General features: G+C 42.0%; 2 protein-coding genes across 10 annotated transcripts in view; one reads left to right on the top strand and one right to left on the bottom strand.

Annotated features, from left to right (window-relative positions):
- Positions 1–54: 54 nt before the first annotated feature.
- lcat (lecithin-cholesterol acyltransferase) lies at positions 55–19,795 on the bottom strand. Of its 7 annotated transcripts, none has more exons than XM_061822429.1 (8): positions 19,679–19,795; positions 11,040–11,256; positions 8,734–8,890; positions 8,381–8,496; positions 6,758–6,853; positions 2,061–2,285; positions 1,124–1,319; positions 55–709 (listed from the first exon to the last, which is right to left on the bottom strand). In XM_061822429.1, the coding sequence occupies exons 2-8, from the start codon at positions 11,188–11,190 to the stop codon at positions 346–348; spliced, it is 1,305 nt and encodes a 434-aa protein (XP_061678413.1). In that variant the 5' UTR covers positions 11,191–11,256; positions 19,679–19,795; the 3' UTR covers positions 55–345. The 7 variants fall into 7 exon arrangements, with proteins under 7 accessions (XP_061678413.1, XP_061678414.1, XP_061678406.1 ...); XM_061822430.1 differs by having other exon boundaries at positions 11,040–11,259; positions 19,679–19,788; XM_061822422.1 differs by having other exon boundaries at positions 11,040–11,269; positions 19,679–19,782.
- The window catches only part of uba2 (ubiquitin-like modifier activating enzyme 2), a 28,479-nt gene continuing 12,339 nt past the window's right edge, over positions 11,775–27,914 (top strand). The window contains exons 1-13 of one of the 3 annotated variants that reach the window (XM_061822415.1): positions 11,775–11,822; positions 21,480–21,563; positions 21,662–21,732; positions 21,820–21,884; positions 21,962–22,062; positions 22,193–22,314; positions 22,447–22,514; positions 22,710–22,831; positions 22,959–23,058; positions 23,223–23,374; positions 25,324–25,417; positions 25,509–25,621; positions 27,280–27,435. In XM_061822415.1, the coding sequence (XP_061678399.1) occupies positions 11,778–11,822; positions 21,480–21,563; positions 21,662–21,732; positions 21,820–21,884; positions 21,962–22,062; positions 22,193–22,314; positions 22,447–22,514; positions 22,710–22,831; positions 22,959–23,058; positions 23,223–23,374; positions 25,324–25,417; positions 25,509–25,621; positions 27,280–27,435 (1,293 nt within the window). In that variant the 5' untranslated portion in view covers positions 11,775–11,777. Of the gene's footprint in view, positions 11,823–19,866; positions 20,016–20,324; positions 20,379–21,479; positions 21,564–21,661; positions 21,733–21,819; positions 21,885–21,961; positions 22,063–22,192; positions 22,315–22,446; positions 22,515–22,709; positions 22,832–22,958; positions 23,059–23,222; positions 23,375–25,323; positions 25,418–25,508; positions 25,622–27,279; positions 27,436–27,914 lie in introns of those variants that run through there. The other 2 variants (XM_061822414.1, XM_061822416.1) reach the window with 2 other exon arrangements.

Raw genomic sequence — 27,914 nt, 5'->3', positions numbered from 1 at the left:
TCACACTCCGCCTTTCGCTCGGTCCGAGTACCACACACAACATCATGAGGACGATTGGTTTTACAGTGGATGTATATATTGGTGCAGGATAAAAACATTGTATACGTCCTGTTACCTCCAGTCTCTGTTTTACATAAAAATTCCATCAAGCACATTGAATAATTATAGGCAATTAAAAATTGCACTGTAACCACTAAAAAGCAAGACATCTTTATGAACTACAAAATTAATTTTGAAAAAAAAAAGGATACAGTTTAAAACTAGGGATCGTTTTTATAAACTTGGGGTCAGTCTTAGACAACTTGTTATTGCTGCATGTGCTTTTTAATCCAACTTGAAAATTTGCTATATCTCCCCAGACTTGACATCAACTTCTTTGGGCATCTCAGATTTCCCCTCTAAAATTTGCTGTATTTGACTGAGCACCTTTTCATTGAATACAATATCCAGGTGTGACAGACCCTTGTATTCTGTAACATGTACAGGCTTCTCCTGCTGTCCCGACCAGTTTTTGCAAAGACTCATGCTTCGGCTGTCCACGGTGTCATCGCCATCGTCATAAACATAGTCTATGGGGTCTGCGTTGGGATACCCGTCGTCGTAAATATTCGTGACTGGAGTAGGTAGCCCAACGCCGTACATACACCACACCTCAACACCGGGCGGGTGGAGATCAGCAGTCAGGTTCTTCGTATCTTCCCACATGTACCTGAAACCAACCACATGTTCATCAGCGCTCATGTAGTATATTCATATTTGGCATATTTGGCTTGCTATTATGATTTAGATTTTCTGTAAAATTGGGACGTGACGATGAGTTAAAGCACATTTCCCGTTTAATGTTACTGACTAAATTCTAAAGAGATCAAATACTGAATAATCATTATTACATCACAATTTTTACTAATGCAGTGGTTTTCAAACTGGGGGGGAGGGGGGGCACGGATTGTTTCAGCCCCCTCACCCTGACAATTTTTCAACACTCCGGTTTTCAACTCAATCAACTGCCCCATTTTCAGGCTAGCCCCCCCAAATTAATACTGTACCTGAAATCAATCTGGGTCTGCAGAACATCTTAAATTGAGCAACAAAAAGTATCCCCACAAGGACAGTAGAAATTTACCATCCATCCTCAAAATTTATGTCTTTGAAGAAGCGCTGGTAGTCCTGTCTGGTATAGTTGAACTTTGGTGTGGATAACAATATGTGCTCCTTTGGCCACACCTTCTCTGTTGGCAGCATCCAGGGATTAGTCGTCGCCATCCTTTGCTCCTCCCGGATCTTGATGTTGGAAATCAATGGTAGTCCGTCATTTTCCCCTAAAAAAGGCAAAATCATCTACAGTTGTATCTTATACAGTATCTGGATTTCATTATAGCATATGCCAGTGATTTCCAACCACTGTACTGTGACAAATTAGTGCTCTGTGAGAGATTATCAAATGTGCCATGGAAAATTATACAATTCCACCTAAATGGCCCAAAAATTGGCAGCACGGTGGGACGTCTGGTTAGAGCGTTCTAAGGACTTGGGTTAAAATCCTGGTCCTGCCTGTGTTCAGTTTGCACGTTCTCCCCGTGCCTAAATGGGTTTTTGTCCGAGGACACCGATTTCCTCCCACGCCCCAAAAACATGCATTGATCAGAGAATCTAAATTGCCCTTAAGTGTGATTGTGACTGTTGTCTGCCTCTTTGTGCCCTGCAATTGGCTGGCAACCAGCTGAGGGTCCTCCCCGCCTCCTACCAAGTGATACAGTAGCTGGGAAACACTGTCACACTACCACAACACTTGTGGAAATAAGCGGCTCAAAAAATGTGACGGTCCATAAAACGTGTATTTACTACAATGTATCATTGTTCATCTATCTGTGCCAGTGACACCAAGTGACAGGAAGAACAATTAAAGGCTCCTTCACTAGATAGCAGAAGCTACGTAATTTCACGTGTCCACTTTTTTTGTGACTTATTTTTCCTGTGTGCATGTCGTGATGTTTTGTTCATGAAAAATATTTGCCTCGGCTCAATAAATAGAGGAAAACACATGCCATGTCATGCAGTACCTGATGCCAGGACTCTCAGTACTTTAACGGCGCCCCCCCACGGAGCCGCCAGGGAAATGAAGCCCCGAATGTATTTGTCCTTCCAGGCCTGAGGCTGATGGTTGAGGAAGTAGAGGACGTAATGGCAGCCCATACTGTGCCCCAGCAAGTACAAAGGCTCCTGGTACTGATCGTACATCTGTTCCACCAACTCCTGCAACTTTAGTAGATACTCTTCATTCTCATCTGTCGGATGGGAAGGAAAGGACATCGACATTCATGCATTCATCTGGCATCATTATGTCACAGGAATTCCTATCATCTACCGAAATAGATGAACCATGTAGTAACAAATAGATTCATCAATTTAAAATAATGTGGATTATGTTACAGGTCTCATAATTTCCTTCAAACCATTACCAGGTAAAAAATTTGACATGTGACAGCAATCAAATAAAATGAAAAAAAAACGTGATGAAATGCACACTATTCCTAAAAGGAACCCAAAACACACCAAAAATAAAGTATTTAAAAATGTTATTCTTTCGAACAGACTCCAAAGTTTGTGATTACTCAAGGAAATTATTAAATCAAGGAAAGGGGTGGAAACGGTGTGTATGTTAAAAACTGTGAAACTGCACATACTATAATTCTGTATTTTTTATGGGACTGTGGTAACACTATTCAGGAGGGATCTTAAAACAGACCTGCGAACGGTTTGTGTTTTCACCGAATTTGCACAGGTACCTGCAGAATCCCGCAACTGTTGGTTTTGGATTGATCATAGGGTGGATTTGAAACACTAATGGCCCTCCTCAGGTTTAGTTTTGCTATACTCATAAGTGTAAATACCCTGACAGAATTTGGGGGGTGAACGGGCGCCATCTCATTATTTTCTTTCTTGCCATATTTTGTTAATGATTGTGTTATTCTTGAACTTCTTATACACTATCTTAATTGTAATCGGATTACAAATAAATAGTGTTTCATCTCATTACTCGTTTTCTTTGAATAACGGTACACATTTTATAAATTCTGCAAGGGTATGGGCGGCACGGTGAAGCAGCTGATAAAGCGCTGGCCTCACAGTTCTGATTCCCCGGGTTCAATCTCAGACCCGTCTGTGTGGAGTTTGCCTGTTCTCCCCGTGCCTGTGTGGGTTTTCTCCAGGCGCTCCGGTTTCCTCCCACATCCCAAAAACATGCAGCATTAAGTGGACACTCTACATTGCCCCTAGGTGTGAGTGTGGCTGTTTGTCTGTATGTGCCCTGCAATTGGCTGGCAACCAGTTCAGGGTGTACCTCGCTTCCTGCCCGTTGACAGCTGGGATAGGCTCCAGCACTCCCCGCGACCCTCGTGAGGATAAGTGGCAAAATAAATTGGATGGATGGATGGATGAACAGTAAACATACGAGCAAACGTGTATTTTTAAGGGACAGTGTTCACAGTGAAGTTTGAAACAGTCTGGAGAACTATCTGTATAGCTATCACATTTGCGCCAGTTCTCGCAAAAACATGCCCCTGTTGGCCTTTAAAAGGTTGTGGGGGGGGATATCGAAACAGTGAGAGAGTAAAACAGTATAGGAATGACAATACATAATAAACATAAGGATCTGAAGTCATTCAGGGGTGACAAGAGTGCCTTGACACATGCACATGATCTGCACCTGCAAAAACAACTTCCCCTTTTCTCGGAAATGTGGAGTCAAGACCATCCATCCATCCATTATCTACCGCTTTTCCGGGTCGGGTTGCAGGGGAAGTAATTTCAGCAGGGATACCCAGACTTCCCTTTCCCCAGCCACTTGTTCCAGCTCTTCCGGAGAGATTCCGACGCGTTCCCAAGCCAGCCGAGAGACATAGTCTTTCCAGCGTGTCCTGGGTCGTCCTCGGGGTATCTTTCTGTTGGGACATGCCCGTAACACCTCACCAGGGAGGCATCCAGGAGGGATCTGAATCAGATGCCCCAGCCACCTCATCTGGCTCCTCTCAATGCGGAGGAGCAGCGGCTCGACATTGAGCCCCTCCTGGATGACCGAGCTTCTCACCCTATCTCAAAGGCAGAGCCCAGATACCCTACGGAGGAAACTCATTTCGGCTGCTTGTATCCGGGATCTTGTTCTTTCGGTCACGACTCACAGCTCATGCCCATGGACCGATCCATCTGTCAATATCCCGCTCCATTCTTCCCTCACTCGTGCACAAAACCCCAAGATATTTTAACTCCTCCACTTGGGGAGGATCTCATAACCGACCTGGAGATTGCACGCCACCCTTTTCCGACTGAAGACCATAGTAGGGGGAGGCTATAAATGCCTTTTTGGAGGAAAAACACCCGGGAATGAGTTTAAATAAACCTTTATTGTACATAAAGAAGATATCTAAATGTTATTTCTCTCTGTGATTTTGCTCCTTGTGGCTACTTTCATTTTATGAAATACATGACTATATCCTTAAAATTGTTATTTTGCAGAAATACTTCGTATGCATCCCTGTATGTCTGACACATTTCAGGCTATTCACATTCAGCTATTGGATATAGTGTCAGGGAAGTTGCTCCATGGCCAAACAAAAGTCTGACAGTGTAACTGTAGATCTGTCCTTGGTCTTGCCTAACAGAACCTTAAGATTGTCACCAAACTGTTCAGGAGTCAGCATCTTCCGCTTTCAACATCCAGTGTTGAACATCCTGAAGACATGGCTTGTTCTGGGTAGTGCCACTGAAGTATCTCTGGCATATGTTACGTCGTCTTTCTTTCTCTTGGTCTTTGTCTTTAGGTCATCTGCTGTATTCTGAAGGTACTCATCAACATGTTCAGCTGCCGTGAATGGTCCGCTTTGGTCCTTCACTCTGTCCAAAATATTTAGTTTTCTGTTCTCAACGTGCAGCAGATTAGCTTCCTTCTTACTAAGCCCAGCAGCTCTAAGATCCTGCTGGCGTTTGTTCTAGTCTGCAGTAATATTATCCATAATCTTGACCACTGGGCCCATTTTACGGAAATCACTTGAAGCATATTTTTGGCGGAAGTCTTTAGTCAGCTTTAATATATTGCCACCAGATACAGTGTCCAAAATAGGCTTCTTCTTTAGCCGCTGATCTGTATCTCCACACTGCCTTTCCAACTGCATGTTGTGAACAAGAGCGTTGTCAATATTCTGGGCCTGTTCAAACACTGAATATTCTTTCTCATATCCTCCAAAATCATAATATTTGCCCCTCTGCATGCCAAGGACATCAGCCATTTTGGGAAGAATTCTGTTTGCCAAAGATACTTTGGTATGTGTAGTTGCCATCTCTTTGACAAATTCGACTACATCGAGCCTGTAGTTTGCCTTGACTGCATTAAAGAGAATCTGAGAAATTCCATTGAAAGTAGGTTGCTGGAAACAGAAGAATTCTTCATCAACTTGTGTGTTCTGGAGATCACTGTGGAGTGATGCAAAGAATTCTGCAAGGCTTGTATGTGTTCCTTTACTTGAAATAGTCTTTGCATGAAATGGAGCAAAAAGGTGCAAGCCAAAGGCAGCAACAACAGCAATAACCACTTTGACATATTCAAGAGCTAACGCATTTTCACAACTATGCCAGTAGCCAAGAGAAGCTAACTCTAAATGAAAAATGATGTTGAAAAATGTAGTTTTTATGGGTATGTGGTTAATTTGAATTAATTCCCGGCATTTTGTAGACTTATAGCCCCCCTGTAACCATAGTCTCGGATTTGGAGGTGCTGATTCTCATCCCAGCTGCGAATCCCTCCAGTGGGAGTTGGAGATCACGGCTTGATGAAGCCAACAGAACCACATCATCTGCAAAGAGCAGAGATGCGATGCTGAGGCCACCAAACCGGACACCCTCTACGCCTCGGCTGCGCCTAGTCCATAAACTTTATGAACAAAATCGGTGACAAAGGGCAGCTCTGGCGGAGTCCAACTCTCACTGGAAACGAGTCCGACTTACTGCCGGCAAAGCGAACCAAACTCTGACACTGGTCGGACAGGGACCAAACAGCTCGTATTAGGGGGTTCGGTACTCCATACTCCCAAAGAACCCCCCACAGTACTCCCCGAGGCACACGGTCGAACGTCTTCTCCAAGTCCACAAAACACATGTAGACTGGATGGGCGAACTCCCATGCACCCTCGAGGATCCTGCCGAGGGTGTAGAGCTGGTCCATTGTTCCACGGCCAGGACGAAAAACCACATTGCTCCTCCTGAATCCGAGACTCGACTTCCCGACTGACTCTCCTGTCTAGTACCCCTGAGTAGACCTTACCAGGGAGTGTGATCCCTCTATAGTTGGAACACACCCTCCGGTCACCCTTCTTGAAAAGTGGGACCACCACCCCAGTCTGCCAATCCAGAGGCACCGTCCCCGATGTCCACATGATGTTGCAGAGGCGTGTCATCCAGGACAGCCCCACAACATCCAGAGCCTTTAGGAACTCCGGGCGAATCTCATCCACCACCAGGGCCCTGCCACCAGGGAGCTTTTTAACTACCTCGGTGACCTCAACCCCAGAGATAGAAGAGCCCGCCTCAGAGCACCCAGACTCAGCTTCTTAATGGTAGGATAACATCTAAAGAAGAGATTATCTTGAACCTCAAATTGGGGAAACCATGCAAAAAAAAAAGAGAATTTGAGAAGGGGGCCAATATTTTTCACAGCACTGCATAGACAATGTAGTGTGGTGTAGTTCACAATATTTTCAGCACTTACTCGGAGTTAACCTCCAATCATACGGTGCCCCTCGGAGTGTCCCGTTTCGAGTGTAGCCAATATTCACTAAATGCTGCACCATGGTGTAAAAATAACCTACAAAGAAAGCAAACCAAGTTACTACAATCACTTTAAATACATAATTCATAATATACTTGAATTGTTTCAAGGCTATGCATACGATGCTCAAATTTCTTTTTAAAGCTCAATTTACACATAAAGCATAATTTTCAGTATGTTTTTTAATAAAACAAAGTCAGCTGTAATGGACCCATACGTTTTTTTCACCTCACATGAGGATGTTGTCGTATATGGATTTTTGCATCTCCCGCATTGAAAATCCTCTCAAGGCATTTGTGTTGGTGAAGAACAAGGAAGTGCCGTTTTTTGAAGTAGCGGGGTTGAGTGTTTATATTGGTTTTATATTGGCTTATACCTATGGTACCGGCGAAAAATTACTTGGGTTTTTTTCATCGTGTTAGCCAAAATGTCGGCTCGTCGTATTGCTGGATTTTGAGTGGTCCCGGTGCTGAAAAGTTACCTTGTGATTAACGCGCATGAGCGTATATTTTGTGAAATTCCGGCCAGTCTGAAACATCTCCATCCATGCTTCAACATGTGCCATTCGACAACTTGTCGCCAAGTGTTCATGTTCGCTGTGGAGATCTCAAAAAGATGAACACAGCGAAGAAGAAGAAGAAGAAGAAGAAGAAGGGGAACTATGAGAATGGGGGATTTCCCAGTAAGCGTCTGCTACGTACCCAGAGTTCCCCTGTTAGCCACACATGCGCATTAATCACAAGGAGACTTTTCAGCATGGGGGAGTGCTCAGACCGTCACACTGGCTTTGTTGTCGTCCGCCGGCGGACGGCCCGGCATTGTTGTGCCCCCCCCCTCCCGGCCATCGGTGTCTGGGGACCCGTGAAGTAGTTACTTCGCCCAGCATGGGTCCTCCTGAGTACACTACATACACAAGACTTGTAAAAGAGTTGGGAAATTGAATTGAATTATAGGTCTGTCCTTTTGAATATTTCATCGGGTTCCTTGTCCGTCTGTCGGGGAGTCTCTTGTTAGTTGAAAGTGATCCGCATATCATCTAAATATGGCTCAAAACGATAGGGTAATATTCCTCCAGTCACTTCACTCGATTGTGAGATGTTCTTCGAAAAGAGTTTCAGTGTCAGAAAGGGCGTCTCAAAAATCCGAAAATCTCTCTTGTTTGAATCCCATAGCAGGTGGCACAGCGTCTTCTCAATGGGGACTGTGTGACATCTGCAAATGACATTGCAGGCAATATGGCCGCCACTGGGATGTCGAGTGAGACTTCCGCAACTTTGCACATTAATGTTACGCTCTCCGCTCATTTTTTTTGTTCGTATAGACATTGAACTAAATAATATTATATGTAGTTTTCATAACAATATCTATTTTAAAATGTATATATGGCTTTCAGTTGACCTTTAAGCCCATGCATGTTAATACAATTTAAGCCTTAACCTCAACAGAAATGTTGAAGATTGTTGTACAACGCTTCTGTTTTACAGTCTTTATGAAATTTAGTTTTTTCCTGTTTAATCAATACAAATATCCACAATTTGACCAAAACAGATTTATTCATCTTACCTGCCAATTTGTTATTGTCAAGAAACTCAATGGAGTAGGTTTGTCCAAAACCTGGCACCCGCACTTGCACGCCTGGTGAGTTGAATGACCGTCTTGATGTCCTGTTGTAAACAAGTCTGAGCACATATATTTGCGTCGGATTATTAAAAACATACGCTATGATGGCATAATGTAAGAACATGTCAAAAGTGTTGTCCAATGTAATAGTCAAGGTTAAAATATTGGAGCAGCTATGGGCCCAAAGAGCAGCATCATCAAATATTTTCCCCCTTAACGGCTCTGATCTTGACTAACTTGCCTCAAAGACTGAGCAATGGTATTTTACATAGATGAAACACGAGAGTTTGCGTTACCTAATGTTATCAATCCAGCAGTCCACACCAACAGGCATGAACATGTTGAGGTCAATCCACAAAGGGAACCAATGATCTGTTTTCTTGTAGCACATCCAGTGGACCAGCTGTGGCTTATTTATCTTAGCTTCCAGACGGTTCCCCAAGTTTCCTGGAACTGCATCACCAAGTGAGAGATGAGCATTGAAAGCGTCCTAAGGTGAATAACAATCCCCTTTTAAGGCTGTAATATACTTGTTTAGTTGAGACTGGAACAGAAAATGTACAGGTTACAGTATACAGTAAATGTAACATTACGTAAATGCTTAAATGTAATTCTGTCTGTTGAATATTAGCACAAGATTATAAGTACATCATAATGTAGTCATTCAAAATATACCCATTTATGAACTAATGTCATTATTTCTGTAAAAGCCCATCATTTCACAGGTAAATGAACAGCCCGACCCAGTTTATATAGACAGTGAGCAGGTTTGTTTTACGAAATAAACAGATTTGTGGGCCCCAAGCTCACAACTCTTACCTCTGCCACATGAAATTCAAAACCTTCCTCACAATCAAATCTGAAAAGTTTACAGTGCAATCACCAAAGTGGAACACCATGAAACCAGTACTATTTGAAATTCAACCAAAATGGTCAGGGAAAAAAAAAAATCTTCAAACTTGGACTTCAGCTTCATGGCCATCTAAAGCATGGTGTCAAACTCAAGGCCCACGGGCCAGATCCGTCCCGCTGCAAGATTGTATGTGGCCCGCGAAGGCAAATCAGGTATACCTATAAAAGTAAAGGCCCCTTAATGCATGCCTATTTTAGGAATGTGGAAGAAAGCCAGAGAACCTGGGGAAAACATGAACTCGTTAACAGTCAGTTAATTGAGTAATGAACACCCATGTCTATGTCTTACAGGCTTCAGTCTGTAATTTACTGCAAAAGACTTGGGACCAAGTACAAATAGATGTACACAATACATGTTAAAAAATGAAAGTTTGATTCAAGAATTTTACATTTTCCCATTATTTATTGTCCCTTTAAAACTAGAAGGCATCTACACAAACTGGTGTAGTTCATACACCATTTCCCAGATTTGGACAGATTATAATACAATCCTAATATCCATCCATCCATTTTTTGAGCCCCTTATCCTCACGCGGGACTGCCAGAGCCAATCCCAGCTGTCATTGGGTCGGAGGCTGGGTAAACCCTGAACTGGTTGCCAGTCAATCGTAGGGCACATGGAGACAGACAACAGCCGCAGTCACAATCACACCTATGGGGCAATTTAGAGTGTCCAATGAATGTTGCATGTTTTTGGGATGTGGGAGGAAACCAGAGTGTCTGGCGAAAACCCACACATGCACAGGGAGAACATGCAAATCCACAAAGGCGGGGCCGGGATTTGAACCATAGTCCTCAGAACTGGGAGGCCAACCCATTACAGCTGCGCCACCATGCAGCCCTAATCCTAATAGTGTTGCAGTAATTTTGTTGGATTCCTGACTGACATCCTGTTTCCCGCCAGCTGTATGTCCAGTGGCGTTGCAATGAACCTTGACCGTTTGCAGAGGATAGGGACCAAGCCTTTCCATGAATGACAAAAATCACCTGAGTGATGCTGCCTTAAAATGTTTATACGATTATTGGCAACAGATGCCACAAAAAGATGGCAAAGCATTTCTTTATATTTAAAAAAAAAAATAAACACCTTAATTCACTTCAACACAGTACCTTGAGATTAATATGCCATAAAATGGCAGAAAAGCCCTATTTTTGTCCAAATTATACTCCATAGCTCTTCTTCAACATAGTTCTTTGACATTAAGATAACATGCCAAGATGGTGGTAAAGCAGTGCAGTATTTGTGTTTCAAGGAAACTCCAGAACTCACTTCAACATAGCTCCTTGATAACAAGAAGCCACAAGATGACTATTTTTGCCTAAATGAACCTCTTCAACTAATAGCTTGCTTGCTTGCTTGGTTTGTTGATTGATTGATTGATTGATTGGTTGGTTGGGGAAGCATGATAATTGCAGAAATGGCCATATTTAAGATTGTTACAATTCATGGCCAATACACTGTATCCCCTGCAACCCAAAAAAAAATCACCATCTTTTGGTGTTCAAAATGTAAGTATAGTTTAACTTTTCAGTGGGTCTCGTGACCTAATTTAGACTTTTTTGTTTGTGTTGTTTGTTTTTTATCATACAGGACAGGACCTGTTGTCAGTTCAAGCAAACGTGTATTCACAGTCATGTATTAAGTACTACAACTGTTAAGTCTGCACTGTTAAAATCAAAGTAAACTTACCAATGATGAGTGGAGGTGTGACGTTGCTCTGGTTTTGAGCGTTGGAATTTGGAGGGAAGACAACATTGAGGATCCAGATACAGGAGGTGTGATGAAGCCCCAGCAGAAGTCCAAATGTCAGCAAAGGCCAGCCTTGTCCTGAGGAGCCCATCGTTATTTCACTGTGCTTTCCGCCCGCTGCAGTGTTGGCCGGTGTCTCCCCTCGGGCTTGGCAACACTGCTGGAGGAGGCTTGGTCAGCAACAAACGCGCAAATCAAGAAAGACAGAAATTTAAAAAAAAAAAAAAAAAAAAAAAAACAAAAACAACACGTTATCTCCACGTCTCCTAGCGAACAGACCGACGCGAATCAAATCAAACTATGTTAGTGGTCTTTGCCTGTTCTAAACCTTTCCCACGTCCTGTTTGAGGGATGGATGATGAATTAAAGTGTGGCTTCATCAGCCCACGCGTGCTTGTCACTGCGAGTACACAAAAACACCCGAAGCGCAAATAAACCTGCTGTGGTGTTTTCAGTGCCGTATTGATTTTCACCCAGATTGTTGACTGTGCGGGGTCTAGCGCGATTATAGAAAAGAAAGAACACACATTTGTTTCCATTCGTCGTCGTACTGAAGTTTATACGACTTGTTCGTAAAAGACGCAAGGTGCGGGATGTGACTTACAGTAGTTGAACCGCGTGGTTATTGGCTTGCAGCCCCCTTGGCAGAATGGTCCAAATGACAACACAGTGGCCTGGATGAACCGACCAATGACTTTCCGGTCAGCTGCTGGTGCCTTCACGGTAATTCCCACATTTCTGTTTTCCTTCTTGTCTATATGGGAACGTGACATGACAAAACTATTCGAGGTGATTATGTAGGGTGGTTTCACGGATCAGTTTCACGTGTCGTGTAACACACGTGTAATTCGCAATAATTTACGCACTTTGCTAATATGCTGATACTTTCATTACAATCCGAGAATATGGGGTTTCATGATCGCACGCTGTCTTACAATTACTGGGGGGAAAAACTTTAAACATAATTTCGCTGCTTTATCCTTTTAAATAATGGAGCAAACCTCATTTGCTTGTGTTACTACGGTGCAATGACCTCTGATCCATTCTCGGGCACGTTAACGTGAACCTCCGTCAAAACAATCAAAAATTCACTGGGTACAAATTCACAAAGCTTACGGCAATTTTGCAACATAATTGGACTGGATAATATTAATTTCTTCCACGACTTATCACCCTTATCAATACAGAGAGTCATCGCGTTATGCTGCGAGTCATACGCCCTTTACCAACCATATTGGATGTGTCGAGATTGCCTCATTCACTTGCTGTTGGAGATGTACCAACTGGTTTATTTACTGGACGCTACACTCAAAACCAGATCTCATGGGAATGAAGAAGCTTTTTTTTTTTTTTTAACCGTTTTGCCAAGTATAATTTCCAAAATTTGTGATTAATGCAATGAACAAGTAACACCCTGTGAGGCAGAAGCGCTAACCAGTCATCCACCGTCCCTGGTTTACATGTATTTGTCATGGTCTTGCCGGTCCAACCCTGGCTGTGCAGGTGTTCGCGCGGCCGCGCTGATTGGGAGACGCACACCTGCGCCTCATCCTGGCTGATTGGCCCCAGTGGATATAGGACTGGTCCGGCGCCAGATGGTTCCGGTTCATGCCCCGTTCCATCACTCCCGTAGCTCTGATCGTATTCCCGTGTGTACCGACCTCCGCCTGTTCTCTGACTAACCCCGTAAGCCTAACCCTATTGATACTCCTGGCTGCTTTGATCGTTATCCCGTGTACCGACTCCTGCCTGCCCGCTGACCTGCTTTCTACGCCCGACATCCTGACTACCGCTGCTGCACCTGACTGTCTGCCCGATCCCTGTCCTTGGAATAATAAAAGTTTTTCCTGAATTACATCTGCGAACTCCCGTGTACTCCTGCATTTGGGTCCTACCTCCGTCTCGATGGGTCGTGACAGTATTTATCACTAATAAAACTGCTGAAAAAAGCATCAGGATGACTTCAGAAGTTTTTCGGGCAAGATTAGCTATTCATATTCAGCTGAATGCCTTTGCACTCATTGGCTGGCATGTCACAATGCAGTTGGAGAATGAATGAATCAAACTGCAAAAGCAAACTCATTTTATATCAAAACAAAACTAAACTACAAAATTGTGTTTTTTGTTACAGGGCCATTATGATTGTGAAGCCATACTGATGTCTAATTGCCTCTTCATATTATTACAAACAGATAAAATGGATAACTAGTTTTTGAAATACAAAGTCGTGGATAGCATTGTCTTAAAGTATTCCATCCATCCATCCTTCCATCCATTTTCATTGCTGTTTATCCTCACAAGGGTCACGCGGAGTGCTAGAGCTTATCCCAGGTGTCAATGGGCAGGAGGTGGGGTACACCCTGAACTGGTTTCCAGTCAATTGCAGCGCACATCGAGACAAACAGCCGCACTCACAATCAAACCTAGGGGCAATTTAGAGTGCCCAATTAATCTTTTATGTTTTTTGGGATGTGCAAACAAAACTGAAGGGAAAATTCACCAAGCAACAATAAGCAAGGACCAAAGACAGTTGTAAGAGAGGCCTGGCAGAGAGCATCACAGAGTCTACAACTGAGTGTGGGGACTTTGATTGTTGGGACGAGGACAAGAAAAGCTCAGGTTTTGGTTGATATGATGATTAGGAGAAAGGTCGAAATAATTTTGCATCCAAGAAAGCAGGTGGAAAGACAGGAAGGCTAAAGGTTTAGGGCCAGGGTTTAAATTATTTTACCATGGTGTAGATGGAAAGAGACATGGAGTAGGGGTAATTTTAATATTTTATTATTATATAGATATATTGGGCCCGTAGCTCAGTGGTTAGAGCACTGGTTTGGTAAACCAGGGGTTGTGGGTTTGTATCCCACTGGGGCCTCCACTCCCTGAGAAGGGTTGCGTCAGGAAGGGCATCCGGCGTAAAAATTGTGCCAAACATATATATGCGTTCATCTGAGATGATACGCTGTGGCGACCCCGAAAGGGACAAGCCGAAAGAAACACACACATTATTATTTAGATATATTATATAAATGATATATATAATATATATTTAATATTTTAAAGGAAGAGCTGGCTAAGAATGTCTTGACGGTGAAGAGTATCAGATCGAGTGATGAGGCTGAAATTTGAAAGTGAGGGTGTTATGTATAATGTGATTAGTGGCTATGCCCACAGGAAGGATGTGACCGAGAGTTGAAAGAGAAATTCTGGAAGGAACTAGATGAAGTAGTTCTGAGCATTCAAGACAGAGAGAGAGAGTTGTGATTGGTGCAGATTGTAATGGACGTGTTGGTGAAAGAAAAGTGGGTGATGAAGAAGTGATGGGTAAGTACGGAATTCAGCAAAGGAACTTTGAGGGTCAGATGGTGGTGGACTTTGGAAAAAGGATGGAATTAGCAGTGGTGAAAACATTTATTCCCAGAAGAGACGGGAAATTAGGGTGACCGACAAGAGCGGAGGTAGAAGCATGCAGGTGGATTACATTTTGTGCAGACGATGTAATCGGAAGGAGGTTACTGACTGTAAGCTCGTGGTATGGGAGCGTGAACCCAGAAGGGATAGGATAGGATAGTGGTGTTTAGAATGACTCTGGTGGTGGGGAGGAAGATTAACAGGACAAAGATAGACCAGAAAACTATGTGGTGGAAGCTGAGAAAGCAAGAGTGTTGTGAGGCTTTTCGGAAAGAGGTGGAAAAGGCTCTCGATGAACAGGAGGAGCTTCCAAAAGACGGGCCTACTACAGCCAAGGTGATCAGAGAGACAGGCGGGAGAGCATTTGGTGTATCTTCTGGTAGGAAAGGGAAGAAGGAGACATGATGGTGGAACCTCAAAGTACAGGAAGTCTTACAGTGAAAAAGGTGAGCGAAGAGGAAGTGGGACACTAAGAAGACCAAGGACAGGAGAAAGGAATACATTGAGATGCAACATGCGGCAACGTTAGAAATGTTTGAAAGCTAAATAAGAGGCATATGAGGACGTGCACACCAGGTTGGACACTAAAGAAGGAGAAAAGGATTTTTATAGGTTGTGAAAACAGAGGGATAGAGATGCAAATGATGAGAAGCAGGTTGGGTGATTAGGTTGACTCTTAATAAGATATAGTTCCCTTTTAATTGAATGTCTATTTTCCTCATTCTTGTTAGTCTGTTTGTTTTTCTTCTCTGAACGACTGCCTGAGATAAATTCCTCGTGTGTTGTTACATACTTGGCCATATAAACTGATTCTGATTCTGATTAAGAATAGGGAAGGAAATGTATCGACTGGTGTCAGTAATGTGCAAGATAGACTGAAAGAATACTTTGAGGAGTTGATGAACTAAGAAAATGACAGAGAAGAAAGAGTAGAAAATGCAAGTGTGAAGGACCAGGAAGTGGCAATGATTACTAAGGGAGAAGTTAGAAAAGCACTAAAGAGAATGAAAAATGGAAAGGTAGTTGGTCCTGATGACATACCGGTGGAGGTATGGAAGCAATTTGGAGAGGAGGCTGCAGAGTTTTTGACCAACTTGTTCAACAGAATTCTAGCGAGTGAGAAGATGAATGAATGGAATGGAGGAAAAGTATGCTAGTTCCCATTTTTAGGAAGAAAGGCGATGTTCAGAGCTGTGGGAAGAACAGAGAAATAAAGATGATGAGCAACACAATAAAGTTATGGGAAAGAGTAGTGAAGGCTAGAATTAGGACAGAAGTGAGTATTTACGAGCAACAGTATGGTTTCAGGCCCAGAAAGAGTACCACAGATGTATTATTTGCCTTGGGGATGCTCATGGAAAAGTACAAACAAGGTCAGAAAGAGCTACATTGTGTCTTTGTAGACCTAGAGAAAGCCTCGACAGAGCACTATGAGAGGAACTGTATTAATGCAGGCGGAAGTCTGGCACAGGACATTTATGAGCACAGCAGAACAGCGGTGAAGTGTGCCATAAGTGTGGGAGAACAATTTAAGATGGAGGTGGGACTGCATCAGAGAGCAGCTCTGAGCCCCTTCTTGTTTACATTGGTAATGCATAGGGCAGACGTCTCAAACTGGCGACCCATGGGCCATTTGCGGCCCACAAGATGATTTTTTTGTGGCCCTTACCTTAATATGAAAGTATAATGGTAGTGCTGCCCTCGAGTTTTACAGTGTAGAAAATATGTATTTGAACACCCTGCCATAGTGCAAATTCTCCCACTTAGAAATTATGGAGGGGTCTGAAATTTTCATCGTAGGTGCATGTCCACTCTGAGAGAGATCATCTAAAAAGAAAAATCCAGAAATCACAATGTATGATTTTTTAAACGATTTATTTGTGTGATACAGCTGCAAATAAGTATTTGAACACCTATCTATCAGCTAGAATTCTGACCCTCAAAGACCTGTTAGTCCACCTTTAAAAGTCCACCTCCACTCCATCTATTATCCTGAATCAGATGCACCCGTGAGAGGTCCTTAGCTGCATAAAGACACTTTTCCACCGCATACAATCAGTAAGACTCAAACATGTAACATGGCCAAGACCAAAGAGCTGTCCAAAGACACCAGAGACAAAATTGTACAACTCCACACGGCTGGAAAGGGCGACGGAGAAATTGCCAAACAGTTTGGTGAAAAAAGGTCCAATGTTGGAGTAATCATTAGAAAATGGAAGAAGCTAAACATGACGGTCAATCGGAGTGGAGCCCCATGCAAGATATCACCTCGTGGGGTCTCAATGATTCTTAGAAAGGTGAGGAATAGGCACATGTCAAGGCCCGTCTTAGTTTACCAATGACCATTTGGATGATACACAGGAGTCATGGAAAAAAGTTTTGTGGTCAGATGAGACCAAAATTGAACTTTTTGGTCATAATTCCAATAACCGTGTTTGGAGGAAGACGAATGATGAGTTCCATCCCAAGAACACCATCCCTACTGTTAACCATGAGGGTGGTAGCCTCATGCTTTGGGGCTGTTTTTCTGCACATAGGACAGGACAACTGCACTGTATTAAGGAGAGGATGACCGCGGCCATGTATTGTGAGATTTGGGGGAACAACCTCTTTCCCTCAATCAGAGCATTGAAGATGGGTCCTGGCTGGGTCTTTCAACATGACAATGACCCGAAGCACACAGCCAAGAAAATCAAGGAGTGCCTCCGTAAGAAGCATATCAAGGTTCTGGCGTGGCCTAGTCAATCTCCAGACCTAAACCCAATTAAAAATCTTTAGAGGGAGGTGAAACTCTGTGTTTCTCAGCGACAGCCCAGAAACCTGTCTGATGCAGAGATCTGTGTGGAGGAGTGGGCCAAAATCCCTCCTGCTGTGTGTGCAAACCTAGTGAAAAACTACAGGAAACGTTTGACATCTGTAATCGCAAACAAAGGCTACTGTACCAAATATTAACATTGGTTCTCTCAAGTGTTCAAATACTTATTTACAGCTGTATCACACAAATAAATCATCAAAAAAAAAAATCATACATTGTGATTTCTGGAATTTTCTTTTTAGATTATCTCTCTCACAGTGGACATTCACCTACGATGAAAATTTCAGACCCATCCATGATTTCTAAGTGGGAGAACATGCAATATAGAAGGGTGTTCAAATACTTGTTTTCTTCATTGTATATGGATGGCACTTTTACATTGTTGTGTGCGGAGCCGACGGGCCGACCAATTGCGGGGTAGATGGCTACCGGGCGTGTGACATCAACCAGGCTTGATGCAAGCAGAGAAACAACTTTAAATGAGAGAAAGTTACAGCAGCGTTGCCAAGGAGAGGTTGTTGTTGTTTTTTTTTTTTAGCAGTTTTGCATACAAGTTGTAAATGTCAGCGTCCTTCTTCATCTTATTTTGTGTTAAAAAAAAAGTTGTTAGAGAAGATGGAATTGTTTTTACTTTCTAATTTAAATTCCATATAAATCGATGTGCTCCAAAGCCAGACTGCCTCCAGCGGCCCCAAGGTAAATTGAGTTTGAGACCCCTGGTATAGGGTGACAGATGTGGTTAGACTGGAATTCCCATGGAGCATGATTTTTGCAGATCGCATTGTGATCTGCAGTGAAAGTAGGTAGCAGGTAGAGGAACGGTTAGAATGGTGGCGGTATGCACTGGAAAGAAGAAAGAATCAAGATTATCTGAAGACGAAATACATGTGCATTAATGAGGGGGGAGGGGGAAGAGTGAGGCTTTAGAGAGAAGTCATAGAGAGGGGGACAACTTCAAATACTTGGGCCCAACAATCGAGAGCAATGGTGAGTGTGATGAAGAAAGGGATCCTAGCAAGTTGGAACGGCTGGTGGAAGGTGTCTGGTGTGTTATGTCACAGCAGTGACTCTGCTACGATGAAGGGCAAAGTTTATAAAACAGTAGTGAGGCCATCCATAATGTACGGATTAGAGATGGTGGCACTGGAGGGACAACAGGAAGCAGAACTGGAGGTGGCATAAATGAAGATGTTGTGGTTCTCTCTTGGAGTGAGCAAGTTGCATAGGATTCAAAATGAGCTCATTAGAGGGACGGCCAAAGTTACATGATTTAGAGACAAAGTTAGAGCGAGGAGCCTTTGATGGTTTGGACAAGTCCAGATGAGAGAGAGTGACTATATTGGCAGAAGGTTGATGATGATGGAGCTGTTAGGCAAAAGAGTGACAGGAAGACCAAAGAGAACTTTGATGGATGTTGTGAGGGAAGACATGAGGGCAGTTGGTGTTCGAGAGGATGATGGAGGAGATAGGCCTACATGGAAAAAGATGACGCGATCTGATGATCCATTAGGGGACAAACCCAAAGCAGAAGAAGAAAAAGAAGGAAAAGGTTACAAAGCCATTTCCAAGGCATTGGGCCTGCAGTGAACCACAGTCAGAGCCATTATCCACAAAAAAAGAGAAAACTGGAAACAGCGGCAAAACTTCCCAGGAGTGGACGACCAACTAAAACTACTCAAAGAGTACGACGATGACTCATCCAGGAGGTCACAGAACAACGTCGAACAATGTCTAAAGACCCGCTGGCCTCAGTGGCCTCAGTTAAGGTCAGTATTTAGGACTCTACCGTAAAAAACACACTGGCCAAAAACGGCATCTCTGGGAGAGTTTCAAGGCGAAAACCCTTACAGTCCGCAAAGAATACAAATACTTATGTCACATTTGTTAAAGAAAAAAAAAACACGTCTTGATGATCCTCAAGACATTTTGTGGAACATTGTGTGGCCTGACGAGTTAAAAATTGAACTTTTTGGAAGGTCTGCGGCCCGTTTCATCTGGCGTAAAAAATGGCACAGCACTTGATAAAAAGAACATTATGCCAAGAGTGAAGCATGGTGGTGGGAGTGTGATGGTCTGGGGCTGCTTTGCTGCTTCAGGATAGATTTAACAATAAATTCTGTTGGTGTTAGTGTGGAGGGTGCAGGATATAGGCTTCCATTGAAAAAGATGACATGACAACCCCAAATGGGTCACATTGAAAGGAAAAGAAGAAAGAAGTCAAGGAATGGTAACAGAATACATTAAGACATTCACACAAGTGGCTGCAACTCACAGCCTTACGTACTCGAACTCTGATTCGAGCCAACATTGAAGCTGAAATGTTCTAATGCTTTCTCTTTTCTTTCTGATTACTTACTGATTCCTGTCAGATTCGCCTTCTCCAATATGGAAGACATGCCGACATGTACAAAAAGGGGCGAACTGTGCTGATTCAGGCATCTATGTAAACATATCTATGCACGGTATCGGCAGTTCTTCGGTGGTGGAATACTAAGCTAAGTCCTAGCATCCCGGTGCTACAGCCTTAGTTTGTGACAGTAGACGTCAACATGGTGGTGCAACTTGTGGGTTCCCTTCGAAAAGAGTTGGCCGACTCCCTCTCTAAGTCCAAGGTTTTGGTGGTGGGAGCAGGAGGTATCGGCTGTGAGCTGCTTAAGAACCTCGTTCTCACAGGCTTCCAAAACATCGAAGTGGTCTGTACCACTTACGTTTGTTTGGTTCTTATCTTAGCCGGCTAGCATGCTATGGTCTTTGTGCTATAGATTGGCTAGCTTGCCAACATATGAAGTCTTTGTGCAGCACTGTATTCCCATCTCAGCTGTGCACAGCTTTGGTGACTGGTTAGGAGTCGCTTTCAAACAAACTCGAGTATTTAGAATTTTTGTTTTAACTTAAATAATTGTCTTGGAACGTTTATGTTCGTACGCACATGCCGATCGCCAGAAGACGTATTTTGGCGCCATTAACACGACTAATTTCGCCCGAATGCTCTTAATAACGTAAATATTTGGTTTAGCTTCGGTCACATTTATCTGCTTATACCTGTGCTATCACAGGTAAGTCCGATGAGGTGATCTTGACTCAATTATTGTGTCAATGATAGACCTCTCAATTTAAACTGTCTCTTTGGGGTAGGTGGGCAATTCATTCTTTTGTTTATTTATTCCTAATATTTGGACTTTATTGGGAATTAAGAAAACGTGCGACTGATATGCAAAAGTCCCACCTAATAAACAGATGTGGCAAACGTACTCCCAATTTGTATATAAGTAGAAGTACAGATGCTTTGTGTGTGTGTGTGTGGTGTGTGTGTGTGTGTGTGTGTATGTATGTATGTATGTGTGTGTGTGTGTGTGTGTGTGTGTATATATATATATATATATATATATATATATATATATTATATGACTAGTGGTACTGAAGTGTAAAACGTGCAGACTGAAGTCTACGTAACTACAAAAGTAATAGTAAATTATTGCTGCCAATCCTGTACAAGACCCCTTTTGATGATTTAACACTGGAGGGGGTGGCGGGAACTATCCACACAAATTGGTCAGACACTTGTATTAACTTGCTCAGCATTTGTAATGAGAACAAGAGAAAATAGACATATGCAATGAAAACAACGAATTGTTTTGGTTTTGACCAAAGTTAAATAATCAAATATGGAAGGCAGTGATCAAATAAAGGCTTTGATCACTGGGGTTGGGCAAGTGACAGTCTTTCCAGTAATTTTATTTTTTAAATGTAGCTTTATCTGTGTTAAAGAACAAATTGCAGCTATTTGTTTTCAAATGGAGTAACAAAGTCATCAGATTAATAAATACAGTGCTTTAAAAGTATAGATCCATAAAAAAATCTCTGTTGCAAGAAGACAAGACTTTACTTCCAACAACTGCTCATTAGTAATATTTACTGACTACTATATGCTATTTTTGGGTCCATTTATAACACAGCCATAGGCACTTAATTTAAGTACTGTTAGTGTTAACTACATCGTGTATGTCTAAAGCTTCTCTTACCAACGTATCTGACGTTGTTGCAGATTGGTATAGTGTATATGTTCCTATTTCTTCATATTTTTGTCTGTAGAATAATGTAAATGTTATTGCATGGACACAGTAGCTTGATCACCTTATGAAATGTTTATTTTACAGATTGACTTGGACACAATTGATGTCAGCAATTTGAATCGGCAGTTCCTCTTTCAGAAAAAGCATGTTGGCAAGTCTAAAGCACAGGTATGTTCAAAGTGTGGCATTTTGAGATACCCACCAGTCTAACAATGCACGGTTGCTGCGTTTGTCTCTGCAGTTAACTATTATGTCTTCATAACCAGGTCGCCAAAGAGAGTGCCTTGCAGTTTTGCCCCTCTGCAAACATCACTGCCTACCATGACAGCATCATGAAGTAATTTTCCTTGTTCTGTATCAATTTTGTCAGTGGATATTGAAGTGTAATCAATGCATTAATAAAAGAATAATTTCCCCCCGACAGTCCTGATTACAACGTTGAGTTCTTCAAAAATTTCATTCTGGTGATGAATGCTCTGGATAACCGAGGTACTATATATCTGGGCTCATTGACCGTGTTTCATTTTTCTCAAGGTAATGAGGATACTAATATACTTCTCTCTCAGCTGCCCGCAACCATGTGAACAGGATGTGTTTGGCAGCCGACATTCCTCTCATTGAGAGTGGCACAGCAGGATACCTTGGACAGGTCACGGTAATCAAGAAGGTACTCAAAATAAATTTACTCCTCTGAGATATGCTGTATCATAACCCTCTGTTGTTGCGAAATTAAACCACACAAGCAAGCATAGAATTAAGTTTATGCTTCAAATGTTTTGTTTATCCTCTTTCCTCAGGGAATGACCGAGTGCTATGAGTGCCAGCCTAAACCTGCTCAGAAGACCTTCCCAGGGTGCACTATAAGAAACACACCATCTGAGCCCATTCACTGCATTGTCTGGGCAAAGTATCTCTTCAAGTGAGTCTGATTCATTTATCAATGCAAGAACTATTATTGACCGAAATACAAATTGAGATTTACCATGAGTTGTTGAATGGATGACCAAAGGTGTTCTATAGATTAAGTGCATGCACCATAATGCTTTTCCAGCCAGCTATTTGGAGAAGAGGACGCTGATCAAGATGTCTCACCTGATACTGCGGATCCAGAGGCTTCATGTGAGTTTTTTTTTTTCTTTACAAAATTCATCAAGACATTGACGTGGAGGGATTCTATCTCAGGTTGTCTTTCTTCATTTATGTGCAGTAGCTGGTCATTGCAAATATCTACTCTTTGTATGCATCTAGAGCAAAAAGTATTTGTTGCACAGAAAAGAATTGTGCAGTGTGAAAAGTGTGTGTTTTTTAATACAGGGAACCCTGAAGAAACTGCAGCTCGCGCTACAGCCGCAGAAAAGGATGGAGATGTCAAGCGTGTTTCTACCAAGCAGTGGGCCCGCGGCAACAAATATGATGCCATCAAACTCTTCAATAAGGTATCAAATTACCAGTCATGCCAAGAGTGAATACTGACTCAGTGTTCACAGATCTGTCCATATAATGTGGTTCTTTACATACCTGCATAGCTCACGTTGAAATGAACCTGTTGGTTCTGTTCTTCAGCTTTTCAAAGATGACATCATGTACCTATTAACTATGGATAAACTGTGGAAAAAAAGGAAAGCTCCTACACCACTGGACTGGCAGCAACTGGAGAAAACTGGTGTTTAACTTTTTTTTTATCTCTGATTATTCCAGCAGCCAATGTAACTTGCTCACTTAATATATGAAAATACTGTATTGGTAAAGTGGTACATGTATATTTACTCTTATTGAGTATTCAATGTAATGGGTGTGTTTGAGTGACTTTGGTAACATTTCCTATAGGATACCCTAAGGAAGAATCCTCCGGTTCAGGTTTAAAGGACCAGCAGGTTCTTGGTATTTGGGGCTACTGCAAACTATTTCAGGAAAGCGTGGAGACCCTCCACTCATTGTTAGAAGAGAAAGGAGATGGTGCAGAGCTCGTTTGGGATAAGGTAACCAGCCCATCTTTAAATCTCTTGGAAAAATAACAAAAATGGGCCTTTGAAAATGAAACACAATCTTGTCTTCAGTGAATTGAATATTTAAGTTTGATTTCCAGCGATACCTCTACTTAGCAAATTAATCAGTTCTGGAAGTCGTTTCGTAACTTTAAATTTTCGTAAATACCCCCGGCGCCTACAATAAGCATTCAAAGTACCTAATGTAAAGAATAATTGAAAAAAAAAAATTTTTCATTTACCTTTAGCATTGAGCGACTATGCGAAGAGAGTGGTGAGTGACAAGCAAAAGGCATCTTGAGGGATGGAGAAGGAGGGAAACTTAGACAGCCGAAAGAAAATATACATACGAACGTACCCACGGACACTATTTGATTTCCACTAAGGTTTCTTGGGGCTCATGGTGGAGAAAGATGAATAAATATGCAAAAAACACAAATGAAAAAGTTGTACTTTTCCAATGTGTGTAAGCTTGTGACAGCGCTAGCGTGATTTAGTGACAGTCGAGTGTTCCAGGGATTCAAAAAATATCATGGATAAAGATTGACGTCCCTCCGAGCCAATTTTTTTGCCAGGAAGATGCTACAGTGATAGCCAGTGGGAAAGGAACCCTATCGCGCCACACAAACCAAGATCCAGGATGTTTATGTTTGGTGGAATCTGGGGAATCCAGCGCCATTTTTTTCCCCGTTTCGTATCCTGAATTTCCTTCGTAACTGGAGAGAATATTTTTCTGAGGAGACGTTTCATAACCTGAAACTTTTGTTACTAGAGCCGTTTGTAAGTAGAGGTACCACTGTATTTGCATTTGTTCCAAATTTCAAAATCTCATAAGCTGTCTGGTATACATATTGGTTGTTTACATACATGCACTTATAGTTGTTTTTGGTCAGAACACAATGGTGTGTTTTCCTGACCTTAAAAATCCACTCAAACTAGGGCTGCACAATACTTGGGGTGAGAAGATGACCTTGCAATTTTTATTTATTTATTTTTTAACACCTGCACAGAATCACTGTTTGGAAAGTTCGTGTTCTACGTGAACGAGTTTAAAGCTCACTTCATCATTCCAAAACTCAACTATTTCAGTTCATGGTTCGTAATTCAAAATTTTGAACTAAGATCATCTGTCCAAAACCAAACTAGTTTGCTTTCTTTTTCAGTGTTGCTGATGAGGTTTTACCCTCAAAATACTAACATTTCATTTCCCCATTGTTGCCAACCATTCAGTCCACAGTAGTAGCTAGTTGCAACTTTCACCCGACAATCTCAGAGATGAGGAAAAAATTGTTGGTTGAATGATGTTTTTATTAAACTGAGAATTAGAACAAAAAATGACTTTTGTACTTTATATGGAAACAAAAACATGCAACACAGGACAGGAAGAGTGATGAAAGGATATCTTTGCATTTCTCACTGCTCATGCTGACTATATGAACAAAATCATTGATCCACTCTTGTATTACAACGCAATAAATTGCAATGTCAATGTACAGTGTTTAAACTAAAGCTGACTGTAAGGTTGTGGTATGGGAACGTGAACCCAGAAAGGATAGGATAGGATGGTGGTGTACTGTATTTCAAAAGAATACATTCAGTCCCATTCATGCAGTGGTTCTAATCCCACCTCATGTGCTCACACAGCTGCCTCATGCCTTCCTAGTTTCAAAACAAATGAAGCAAGCGTACATTTTCTATTAGCCTGTCTGAACAGGTCCCTCTACTGGTCGTTTTTAATGCTACAGTTGATTCACTGGATATCCCAGTGTACTAATATTGCAGCAGACCCTGAAATGTGACACACAAGTGCATCTCAATGACAATGCTTGAACAAAATATCGTGCAGCCCTAACATGTACTAAATTGATCTTATGCTTTCAAAGGTACTGTGAGTCTGTGTTTTTATTGACCTGTGTGAGAATAGTGTCTGCTTGTCTTATCAGGATGACCCTCCTGCCATGGACTTTGTCACAGCAGCAGCTAACCTCCGAATGTACATCTTCAGCATGAACATGAAAAGTCGCTTTGACGTCAAGTGTAAGATTTTTTTTTTTTTTTTGCTTTCTATGTCAAAAACACAAGTAACTTTAGGGGAAACGTATGCATTTAACTGGATTTGTTGTATCAGCGATGGCAGGTAACATAATCCCAGCTATTGCGACAACCAATGCTGTCATCGCTGGACTCATTGTGTTGGAGGGGCTCAAGATTCTGGCAGGGGAACTGGAATCCTGCCGCACGGTTAGTTTATCCACCATTCTTTACTAAAGTATAGAGGTTTATGTTTTTGTTCCTAACCGTCATGGTCTGGGGCATGCAGTCAGACAGGAGACCCATACCTAGTTCACTGTACTATCCACACTCCAAACCACTTGGCAATAATGCTCCATTTGCTAGATGCATGAAACAACAAAACGCAAGAAGAAGAAAAGGGGGTGTTGCAGCAAATTCTGATGACAGAAAGGAGCTATTAGGAGTTACAAGACACCAGCTTCATTCAAATCAGCTGTGAGGGAAGGTTTCAGGTTCGCTGGACAATACAACAGTGATAGTGTTCTTGAGGGGAATTCCCAACCTGAAGAGGGCACACCACCCTTTTCTGACTGAGGACCATGGTCTCAGATTTGGAGGTGCTGATTTCACCCCGCCGCTTCATACTCGGCTGCAAACTGTACCAGAGAGAGTTTGAGATCAGAGGTTGATTTTAATCAACAGAACCCCATCATTTTATTTTAATCCCATTAAAATTACATTAAATTTATCCATCCTAGAAATGCTGCTTGGGTAATCAAATGTATGAGCACGACTGTGTGCTCTCTCTTTTACTAAATAAAAGTAAGGCTGTAAATTTCAAAATAGAGAATACATTTTTAAAAAAGTATGTTCAAATAAAGTGCTTACCTTTAGAATAATATGATGAAAAAACATTACTTGTTTTGATCATATGGTTAGAAGCAAAACCCATTGTAAAAATGCATCATACATGGTCTAGGGCACTGGCAGTTAATCTACTTCGTGTGGGAGTGCCACAACAAATGTCTTGTTTCCTTGTCCTTGCTTTCTCGCGGGAACATGGGCTCAGCTCACTGAACTGCGGGGTGTCATCTTCATGTCATGTTCGTTAAAATGTGTAGAAGTGTTTTCCAGAATTTCGAAGTTAACTTGGGCGTTAGTATTATACAATACATTGCACAAGTATATTGTATGACAATATTTAACAATTAACTATTTTGGCATGTCCAGAGTGAATACAAGAGAACACACCAAGTCAGGTTTGCGCGGTAGTATTTCAGTTAAGCTTTTGTTAAACAATAAAAATGTAAACAAATGTCCAAAAAGTCTGAAACTGAAGAAATGTTAACAAATGCCCAAAAACTGACATAAAAATGCAACCCTTGCAATGATGTACTCAGCTTTCCCCTCGGGTTTTTAATACCGCCATCCCAACTTTCAATTAGTGGCTCTATATACAACTTATGCTACTGCTTTCTTAATTGATTTTGCAATATAAGTAGCCGCATCATCTGGTCATGTAAGTCCATTTATTCTAAAACGCACTGTTCTATGGTCACTATTGTTTGTTCCGGAAGTTGGCCATAAAATCCGGAGGAAACTCCATCCCATGTTGTCCTCGCCAATACCAGCCATAGCAACAACTTGGAGGAGGACAGCAAGACATTTTCAAAACTCAGCGCACAAGTACAAAGGCCAACTGTGTGTGGGATAGCCACAGTGACATCAATGCGGTTGCCGCACGCACAAGAATAAAGAAGCCTTAATTAAGTCGTGTGTGGCACGACAACCACTGCTCTAACCACAGTTTCATTAAGTATTTTTTTGCTATTCACAAACTGATCAGTAATCCTTAATAATGGCTTGGGTTTTTTTCTCCTCTCCAGATCTTCTTGAATAAGTGTCCTAACCTCAGGAAGAAGCTGCTAGTTCCTTGTATCCTAGACCCGCCTGGCCCCAACTGTTACGTGTGTGCCAGCAAGCCTGAAGTCACAGTCAAAATCAATGTCCACAAGACAATGGTCCTCTCTCTGCAAGACAAGGTGAATTGATAATCTCAAGCATAAACTTTGACAACAAAAGAAGAAATTAAATTGGTCATAACCATTATTTAAGTAGAAAATGAGTTACATTTAACAAACTGATTATGAATGACATTGCACACTGGGAGTTTAAACCAGCACCGACATAAGAGGTTTTGAGGTTACAGATGGTATGTGATAAATTAATTTACACAGTGACACAGCAATATCATCACAAGGCATGCAATGGTACTCTATAACCGTGCTATTATTTTTCATTTGGTCATTTTATTTTATTCACTTTGATGGTCTCCTGTTTTTCACACATTTACTGCCCTGGTTCGTATCCCACTGGGGCCTCCACTCCCTGAGAAGGGTTGCGTCAGGAAGGGCATCCGGCGTAAAAATTGTGCCAAACATATGTGCGTTCATCTGAGATGACACGCTGTGGCGACCCCGAAAGGGACAAGCCGAAAGAAACTTACTGTTTGGTTTTACTG

This window comes from Syngnathoides biaculeatus, chromosome 6, assembly GCF_019802595.1.
Source record: "Syngnathoides biaculeatus isolate LvHL_M chromosome 6, ASM1980259v1, whole genome shotgun sequence".
Lineage (NCBI taxonomy): Eukaryota > Metazoa > Chordata > Actinopteri > Syngnathiformes > Syngnathidae > Syngnathoides > Syngnathoides biaculeatus.
The sequence above is the reverse complement of the archived record's forward strand: the minus strand, read 5'-3'. Positions and strand labels throughout refer to the sequence as shown.

Excerpts from the sequence above, each read along its gene's own strand:
- lcat (XM_061822422.1), bottom strand. The coding sequence starts at position 19,761 with ATGCCTGAATCAGCACAGTTCGCCCCTTTTTGTACATGTCGGCATGTC. Across the intron at positions 6,854-8,380 it reads TGACAATAACAAATTGGCAG|GTTATTTTTACACCATGGTG; the intron begins GTAAGATGAATA and ends CTTTCTTTGTAG. Across the intron at positions 710-1,123 it reads ATAAATTTTGAGGATGGATG|GTACATGTGGGAAGATACGA; the intron begins GTAAATTTCTAC and ends GGTTGGTTTCAG.